Genomic DNA, 9,932 nt, shown 5'->3' on the forward strand with positions numbered 1-9,932 from the left:
CATGTTTGTTTGTTTTTTTTTTTGTTGTCTTTTCCCAGCCGTCGTTGTTTTGTAATTCTGTACATTGCGCTACTGTAAAATGATTACTATGTTTGCATTAAATGGACAACGTTGGCTCTGTTTAACATTATCAGTATTACAAATTCAAAATGGCGTCAAAATAATAAAGGGAGTGATGACTAACAATTTTCCATTTGCCCTATTCTTTTCCTTTGAAAATTATGACGTTCATATCATATGAACAGCAAAAGGAAATGCGCGAAAGTTACGCCAACGCTGCTTAGTGATACAGGCCGCTGTTTTGACGACGTCCGCGTATAGTCGGAGAGAAAGTTCCTTGGATGACGTCGCAGTTGTTCCGTCTTCTGAGCAGAATGGCCGGAAAGCAAATTTTAATGTTAAATGCAACAAAATGTGTGCATCTTATAATTAATCTTGTTTACAAATGGAAAGAAAATACAATGTAAATATAAGAAATGAAACTTTTTTCCGGTGTTCATGCGAAATAAACGACAGAATCGCGCATTTCTTAAATATACATAAAACTTGCACTAGTTCGGTCGTATCGCTACAGAGGAATATCGATTTGCACTTACAACTGTACTCTACAAAACATTTATTACCGTTTGAATTTAGGTACACTGTTTTACCGTCTAACTTTATCATGAAAATGTGATAGGCCTAAATGCATGTGAAGTCCACCACTTTTGTATTGCAAAATGTATTAATTCTCAGTAGAATATTTCCCGTTTCATTTTATGTTGATAATTGTTGTTTTTTATAGAACTCAGAGTCTGATTAGAAAATGCTTAAAATGCACTTTTTGTTTCCCACATTCCTAAAAGATTAAATAATAATAAAAAACAATGTTTTAAACTGTATTACTAAACAACTGCCACTTCTCAAGCTAGGCTTTGCCTTAAGGGAAACCACTTCTACCTCATTTAATATACATGAGAAATTAACAAAATTTAGGGAGAAGTGGGGCTACCTATAGTATTGGCCGCAACATGCGAGTCATAAAAAACTTTCAATGTTTTCATATAATTGCCTTTCTTTGTTTTAAGTAAAACAAAATTGAAAAAGAGCTTCAAGTAAATAAAAATTTACTGGAAACATAAGTGAATCTATTTTCTTGTGCTTGTGAATCATGTGATAGCATGTATTTTTCGCTCGCGCCCAATCAGCGTCCAAACCAAATACAATGATCAAAAAGTACGTTTCATATTCCAAAACTGACTAAGAAAATAAGAAAGTTAGTTCCCAGAGATAAATGTTATAAAATGTAATCACGAACACCTATAGAAATATTTCAAAGTCCGAATTAATATTAAATAAGTATTGCACTGGTCTTGCATAAAATATAAAATACATGCAGCAGTGTTAGGATAAACACAATATAGTCGGCACATAATAAAACGAAAAGTTGCCAAATATCTGATACAGCGTGTATTGCAATTACATTCGTCTTTTTCTTTTCGTTTTTGAAGTCGAAATTTAGTAATGTTGTATAGTGGTTTTGAAACGGGTGTAAAATGTATGTGGATTAAATAATAAAGTTAGTCACCTTATGAACAATCAAAGAGAGAATGCACAAGGTAATGTAAATTGTGGAACTTAAAAGTTAACTACTCGGTTCTCTTTAACAAGGACGTAAATATTTACGAGGCTAGTCAATGTACGTCCTTGATTTTAATAAATCTCAATCAAAAAATGTCAGAAGACATCATTCAACCTAACCCGTGACATTGCTTCCGTCAATTTTATTTACGTTTGGTCGTGTAAAAGATGTGCGTGATTGACAGGTGCTGTTTACGTTAAGTGTGTATTCAGGCGTACAAGTGGTACTTCAAGTTATGGACTCGGCTGCCGATTAGGGAAATCAGCATGATTTACATTGCCTTATTTAGATAAGATCTTCTTACAATGGTGAAGTGGTTGTGTGGCGGCCTGTCACATAGGCGGCCGGGGTTCAATACTCCGAGATTCATTTTTTAAGTGAAAAAGTTTGACGTGTAATTATATTCATTTCATCATTTTAATTCTATTTTCATTTTCATGCAAAACACCATTTTAATGCTTCATAAGTGGTAAAAAATGTTTCGCAAACCGAGTCTGTAGATTCCTGGAGTCAGACTGAGTCGAAAGTACATATTTTTCTAGCCAAGGATTAGATTTAAGTATATTTTATTTGTACATGTATACAATACATTGCTTGTGTATTCTATAAAATATTTTATAGTTATTTTAAAAAGATATCACAATACACAATATACCTCAATATTACTGCACTTTATCTATATCTCATGAGAAAAATATGGATTCATATAACGCTATGTTAAAGATATAAAATACTGTATTTAGAAATGCTTACTTAATGCTACTTACCTGTACTATCACGGCGAAGGTGATACGTTAAAAGTAACTAAAAATAGTGTTAGTTTAGTTCGAAACTCCGCTTCAGATGTAGATATTGTCACGGCAGGACGCCGTTCAGCTGACTTGGATGTTATACGCAAGTGTCCATCTTCACGGAGGTGCTCCTTGGGTCTTCCTCCACCATCCAAAGCAGAAAAAATCGCCACATGACCTTTTTTTTGTCGATGCGACTCGAACAAAAATACACATCAATTTACGAACAACAGGCAAATCTTCTCCCCAATTTGTTCAAATTGGGGCACTTTGGTCCTTATAGGGGCTATTAAAGCTAAAATAGAAAAGTATTTAAACAACTTCTTTCAGTGATCAGTTCAGTGGATCTTTGTAATGTCATCTCTGATCTTTTTTCAAAAGCGGGCTCACGGTCCCTTTTAGATGCTGCTAGAGCTAAAAATAGAAAAATCACTTTAAACACCGTCATCTCATGAACAGCTTGATGGATCTTCACCAGACGTGGCCTGTAGCATCCTTGTATGGATCATTCACATTTGTTTAAATCGTTCAACTATGTCCCTTTTATGGGCTGCCAGGACAAAGAAGAATAGAACATTTTTCAAACAACTTCTCAAGGACTGCATTGATCATGACCAATCTCAAGTTTGTTCTAACGGACACACATTTTTGGTCCGACACAGCGAAAACATAGAAAACACCTTTAAATTACTTTAAGTGAATTGCTTAAACGATGTCTAAATATTTTTTGTACTTGTAGCATGTGTAAATGTTGAATTCTGCTGAACCCAGGGCTAAAGGGCATAAACTGTAGCATTTATTACCACTACCGTTCATGAACAGGCTCAATCAAACCGAGCCTGCAGCATTTTCATTTTTGTCGTGTTGAACGACCTGTGGAGTTTCCACTTTTTCTATTTTACTGTTTTACCGTACTTGATCAAAAGCAAGGTCAAATGGCCATGGTTGCAAGTGACTTAGACCCAATTGGTCTCTTGATTACTTTAACGATCACATTACTTTAATTTTCATGACATAGATTTGTTAAGAGGATTTTTTGTACATGTCAGATTTTATGTATTTCCAGGGGTTCGTTATGTTATTGACAAGTCATACGGTAACTGCACCACAACAGCACTGCCATCAAATCTGATGGACGCCTCTCTCAATATCACAGCAAGCAAGTACAATGGATCGTTTGTAATAAACATGAAGAACCCACTCCAGTTGTTTCATCTAAATTGGAATTATACCTACATTGGACAGGTAAAACAATCATGGTTTCATGTGAAACTTATTCATATTTTTCACTTACATACACAAAACGAGTATCACGTGAATCACTCTATGGCAAAATTCTATGTAATAAAAAGATAGGGAATACCTGGCCTATTATTTAGTGTTTAAACCATTTATTTGTTTTCTTTCTGCGTAATTCTTACTGGTAATAAAACTATTACGCTATTTTTTCATTTTTTCTTTGCATTGAAAACGATATTTTCTAAATGAACCGACACATTTATTTTTTGGAATTTGAGTCGGATAAGACAATAATCATTCTATTATGTCTTTTACTGATCTGTTATTTGATGGCATACTTCAGAACCAAGTACGAGACATATTGTGTGATACATATGTTGCTGTGGCGCAAAACTTGACAATCAATGGATTTGTGAGCAACCAAAAAACCGTGATTACTTTCTACTTTTCAGCTGTGAGTATCAATGTTTTGTTTGATTATAACTGAAACGGCTCCGGTCAAATGGCGACTTTCCAACAAATGCTCACAGTATTTAACTCAGGGGTACACAGTATCAGCTTGAATGAATTTTTTACTTTTGGTTTGGTTAAAAATTGAAATAACTCATCATCGAACAAACTTTGTAAATACCTTTCTAAAAGTAAGGTTTTGATAGACCTTGTCTCAAAAGTGCCTTTAAAATTAATTATTTTTTGTAACTAATGCGTTGAAATAAGAGTGATAGTCTAAAACTCTCGCTAGCTTTCCATTGGCTTTACACTAACGACTGTATGTCTGATTAAAGAGAAGTTACAGAAGCCTTCATGTGACAAAATTATGTATATATTCATTTCATGAGTAATATAGCCCAACCATACATTTGTTATAGCAAGAATGGACCCATGTGTACGACTCTGATAAAGGAATGACCCAAACAGCTGTACCAGTGAAAATGGATGTCGTAACCAGTGAGGTACATTAATATAGTCTTAAGTATTTTATCCTAGTGTTAAAATTAGATTAGTAAATACGAATTACATTTTGTAGATAGTATAAATGGGGTCGGTCAGATGGACTGAATTCGAGATTTTTCTTAAACTTTATCGTGAGTACATTGAAGCGCAGATGAAGGCCTGTGTTCAGACATTCAAGGACGTCAAACAAGACGTTAAACAATATGCTGATTTATAGCACTGTGACAACACGAATATCATAATTATTTTTATTGCTGTTTATTCTGTACTAACTGGAACACATGTAAAGAAAATGTTTTGGTGTTGAAAATTCAAACATTTCTTGTGGATGGGAGGGGTGTGGGTATTGAGGGTGTGTGTTGCTTTTTTTCTTACAGTTAAGCTCATATGTAAACCAACTGCTATGTTTTTAAGATTGGATTCAGTACCACTTTCAATTTTCTTGACTTCGACCCCAACCCACCGACTCTGGACGTGTTTGATATCAACAAATGTTTCTTCGAAGCAAATAAAATCACCTTTCAACTGAAATTTCCAGGTGAGACTTCTGAATTTGAATTTTCATTGTACATATAAAATTACTCGATCTATGTTCACACTGTGACTGTTCTTCTTATACACTGTCACACTATCAATGTTCTTCTTGTACACTATCACACATATCACAATAAATGCAAAGCAATCAGTGACATAAGTGAATTGATCTTAAAATATATTAGAACGTGAAATATTTCTTTTATGTGAATAACGTATAGACAGGTATACCGGAGAACGTTGCATGAACAGTCTACACAAATACACATTGAAGTTATTTCAAATTAGTAAAGAATGTAAGTGAGAGAATGAGTGAGGATTAAGAATAATTTGACTTTTCTGTTACGAGTGTGATTGTAGTATCTTCTTATATTTGCATCTACTGCAGTAATACATGCTGATATTTTATACTCAGAATAGACTAAATTTCATATATAAAGAACATAACAGAAAGTAATACATCTAAAGACATAATTATATATATTTAGGCCGTACGGCGAATTTTCTAGCTTTCTGTGATGGAAAAATACCCTGTTGCTCCCCCGGCATTATTTCTGGAAAAAGCGGGCCCCGGGTAGAACAAGGGCCCTTTTAAAAGGGGATGACTTCCCTCACATTAAAAATTTATAGGGACCTTTTATCAATTCGTAACTTTACGAAAAAACTTGCTGGTCCATTTTCGAAATTTCCCGATTTCCCGGAAAATATTTAGGGATTTCGCAAACCGTCTTATAACGTCCTCGTAATTTCCGAAATATCGAAAATTCGTAATTTCTGAAACCCCTTTTTCTCGAAAACGGGTTTTAAACACATTTGGAGCATTTCAAATTTTTTTAAGTCGTGTAAAAAAAAGGGGGCATTTTGTTGTAAAAAAAAAACCGGGCCCTAATCTAAACATGAAATGTAATAAAAATTGATGTTTCTTTTTAATAAGCAATTTTTTTTAATAGTTTTTTTGGGGCGGAGAGAAAAATTTTTTAAAATAAATGTTTTTCCCAAAAACCAAACAAAAATATTCGCACCGGAAAAAAATAGTTATTTGAGTGATATTAAAGTTTTCCCTTTATTTCGTCTTTTTTGAATTCGGACTGGAAAAAAAAGAATTTTTTATGCGAAATTCATTTTGGGAAGATCGCTTTGGGGAAAAATGAACCCCAAAGAAGGGTGTATTTTCCCCTGGGAAAAAAATGTACTTTTTTAAAAACTAGTAGGAACCCAAATGTACGGATGTGTACCCTTTTAAATTGATCCTCAAAGTTTTCTGATCGCCCAAAGAATTGATTTATCGTGCGAAAATGAAAAAACCCTTTTTTCATTTTTAAAATGGCCCCGAAAAATTTTTTAAGAAAATTAAAATTTTACAATGATTGACCCTCAATAGAAAAAAATTTAAAAAAAATTTCAAAAAAATCGTGATTTTTGGTGTCTGGATTGTGCGTTGGGGTATAATCAAAAAATAAAATTTCCCTCAAAATCACGTATTTATATATAATTGTAAAACCAAAAGGGCCTTTAAAGGGTCATTTTTATCAAACAAAAATATATAATGTCGAAACCCTTTATTTTACTATTTTCACCCCAAACCCCGGCGTCGGTTCGTTTCTCTTTTTTTTCCCGAAATATTAAAAACCCTTGACAAAAGATAAAATGGCCTAATAAAATTGCAAAACAAAAAACCACGCATTGTGAAAAGAAATACAAAAAAACAATTAAACCCAATATTTTTATTTTTTTTTCCAAACGGGAATTTGGAAAAAAATAATTAAAAAATGATTTGAATTTGAAGTGGGCCTCCCAGTAGGTTTCTATTATTGGGCCTGGAGTAGAAATAAAATCTGGCAATAGATCCCGGGAAAAGTGGGACGTAGGAGTGAAAGACTGTTTGGGGCCGGAAGGGCCCTTTCGGCGGTGAAAGTGAAAAAAGGGATTTAAAAAAACAAAAAAAAAAAAAAAAAAAAAAAAAAAAAACAGCCCAATGTGTTACTTTTTCACCCAAAATTTTCTCATTCAAACAAGACGTTTGGCCCATTTTTAAAAAAAGAAAAAAAAAAAAAAACCTGAAAGTGTGACAAAAAGCATGGAAAAACCCCGGTGAATTACTCGGGAAAACCTACGTTAATATCTGGATATTACGTCCCTTAGGCTACCGTGGACCCCCGATTAGTAAATCCCGACGACACCAAAAAAACCCCTCGGGAACCCCCTTTAATAATCGTGATTTTCCTACATTAAAAGGACCCGCATTGAAAAAAGGGAAAAGCCTAGGCGAGGGGATAGGGGGACGCTAAAACCCCTAAAGTTTAAAGGGTATCGTTTTGAAATGTTAAAAAAAGTTTAAAGCCCCAAAGATTTTTGGTTTACTTAAAGTCAGTAAAAATGCTAATGTTTGTATTGTGTTTTTTGGATGACGAAAACGGCCTGTTTTTGAAAATTTAAAATCATCACCAAATTTTTTTTTTAAATTTTTCACGGGAATTATACCTCTGATCTGTCTAGAAAACCCCCCCCCCTCTCACTAAAAAAATTTGGGGAACCATCATTACCATCAACCGTCTTATTTTTGTTTACATCGTGTTTCCCTAATTAAATTCTCTGTTTTTCCCCCATTTCTAAACCCGGGGAAAACGCGCCTTTTGGAAAATTTTTTTATTTCTAAGAAAAAAAGGTTTTTTCAAAACAAAAGTTTTATGTGAAAATGATCCAAAAACAAGACTTTTAAAAAGGGATTTCCAAATTTGGGCCTTTGCATGTATCATTGAAGATTTATAAAAAATTTATTTACATGTGCCTTTAAAAAAATGTTTTAAAAAGTTTGGTTCCTTGTTATGGTCTGGAAAGTATTTGGATTTTGATTTTGTCACGAGCCCGAATTGTTATTATTTAAAGGGGATTTTAGAAATAAAAAAAATACTGATGTGTATGGAGGCCAGGAAACCTCCCCTGAAAAAACCTTGGGGAAATTTTTGGACAACGGGAAAAAAACCATAGGACAGGCAATTGAGCTGATGTAAAAAAGTGAAACAGCCCGTTTTTTTTTAAAAAACCCTGAATGTTTTTGGGCCCGGGTTAAATTTTTTAAAAAAATAAAAAAGGATACACCATTGAAAAGGGATCGATCAACCCAGGGCCCCAAATTCCCAAGATTTTCAAGCCCCTCGGGTAATACATGAGCCGCGCCTGAAAAAAACCGGGACATAGGGGGCTTTGCAAATTAGCGGATCCAGCCACCCTGCGAATCCCGCGCATTTTAGTATGATTACTGCTGTTCCCCTTTTAAACCAAAGGAAATTAGAGAAATGTTAACAAAAAAAAGGACCCGGGAACCCAGACTCGAAAAAGATTTGGGTTGGGTTTTCTCAGGGCGCGGTCATTTTTGCTTAAAAAAAACTTTGAATGTGTGAAATTTTCCCCAAGGGGAATGTACGGTACCATTTTTCCCTTTGCACTGCTTTTCCCACCGTTGTTTGGGTAGAATAAATAAATGGTGTCTCCGGTGGAAAAAGGTCGAGATTCGAATCCTTGCCCCCCGCTGGGGGGCCCCCCCCCCCCCCCCCCCCAAGGGGGTGTTGTCAGTATGGTTAGGGAGGTCAGTTTTATAAAAGTTTCCACTCGTTTTTAAAAAGATCCCCCGGAGGGGAACCTGTGTTAAAATTATTGCATTTTCTATTAAAAAAATTTTTTCAACTGAGGGACAGGTCTATTTTAACTCTGTCGAACTATTTAAAAGTTGACAGGACAGGGTACAAAAACCCAGTGTGGGGAGTTTCTATGATTTCAACTATTGATGTATATTTTGCTCGCAGTTAACATTTTTGTAACTTGAATTCATCAAAAAAAAAAAACCATAAAGTAGAAAATGTGACTTACTTGAAAAGGTGTATTTTGCGATTTGATCTAGTTTTGACCAAATTTAAAATTTGGGTGCAAATTTTCCGAAAAATTTCACCCTTTTTTTCGTAAGTTCATGAGGGAAATGCCCTTAGGGGCCGTTTCTTTCCAAACCTAGTGTTTAAAAAAAAAACCCCCCCCTATTCCAAATGGGTTTCCAAACCCCAGCTTAGTATGTAAATCATATAAATGAGCATTTTTTTCACTTCGACCTTGTCTAAACCCGAAAAAACCCTTTCAAGCGTCGTATGTTAAAATAAAAAATAATTTGGGGAAGTTATTTTTTTTTGTTGTTTTTTAAATTTCACCCCGGACATTTAATGGTCATAAGGGCGTTTTTTCCGTTTTTCATGGTGAATGAAGACCACAGGTGCCCCCCGTGTATTATTTCATCTAAGCAGGCACCGCCCTTTCCTTTAGCTAGTGAATGGTTTCCCTTACATGAAAATTAAAACCACCGAGGGGCTCAAACCCCCGTCGGTTAGTGGTAAGTGATTTGAAGTCAGGCCTTTTAACCCCCTCGGCCACCTGTAAAGTTGATTAGGAGCAAGTGTTCTAGTTAATAACCCGGGAAAAGTTTCGGGTTAAGGGTCAGTCCCAAAGACCTTCGACAAATTTTTGGGGTTTTTTACATACAATCTCCCTAGGCCTTTTTAATGGCTGTACCCTTAAAGGGTTTTTCCCAGATTTTGACCGGGAACTTTTTTCAGTCTAGAGGTCACCATGACCTTAAACAATGCCCCATAATAAATCATTTGGGGGGGGGGGGGGAACGACAGGAAACCCTATTGTAGCCCCCTAAACGGTCACCCTACACATTTCAAGTTTTAAGCTGCCCAATGTTTTAAAGTCTCGAGCCCTTGTGACAAAAACCCGTCTATTCCCAAGACACTTGTATAAAGCCT

General features: G+C 35.1%; 1 protein-coding gene across 2 annotated transcripts in view; it reads left to right on the plus strand.

Annotated features, from left to right (window-relative positions):
• The window catches only part of LOC123525262 (uncharacterized), a 58,443-nt gene that overhangs the window by 14,854 nt on the left and 33,657 nt on the right, over positions 1–9,932 (plus strand). For both annotated transcript variants that reach the window (XM_045304161.2, XM_045304162.2), the window contains exons 9-12: positions 3,479–3,657; positions 3,995–4,105; positions 4,521–4,604; positions 5,020–5,143. In XM_045304161.2, the coding sequence (XP_045160096.2) occupies positions 3,479–3,657; positions 3,995–4,105; positions 4,521–4,604; positions 5,020–5,143 (498 nt within the window). The remainder of the gene's footprint in view (positions 1–3,478; positions 3,658–3,994; positions 4,106–4,520; positions 4,605–5,019; positions 5,144–9,932) is intronic.

The sequence above is a fragment of the Mercenaria mercenaria genome, chromosome 3 (assembly GCF_021730395.1).
Source record: "Mercenaria mercenaria strain notata chromosome 3, MADL_Memer_1, whole genome shotgun sequence".
Lineage (NCBI taxonomy): Eukaryota > Metazoa > Mollusca > Bivalvia > Venerida > Veneridae > Mercenaria > Mercenaria mercenaria.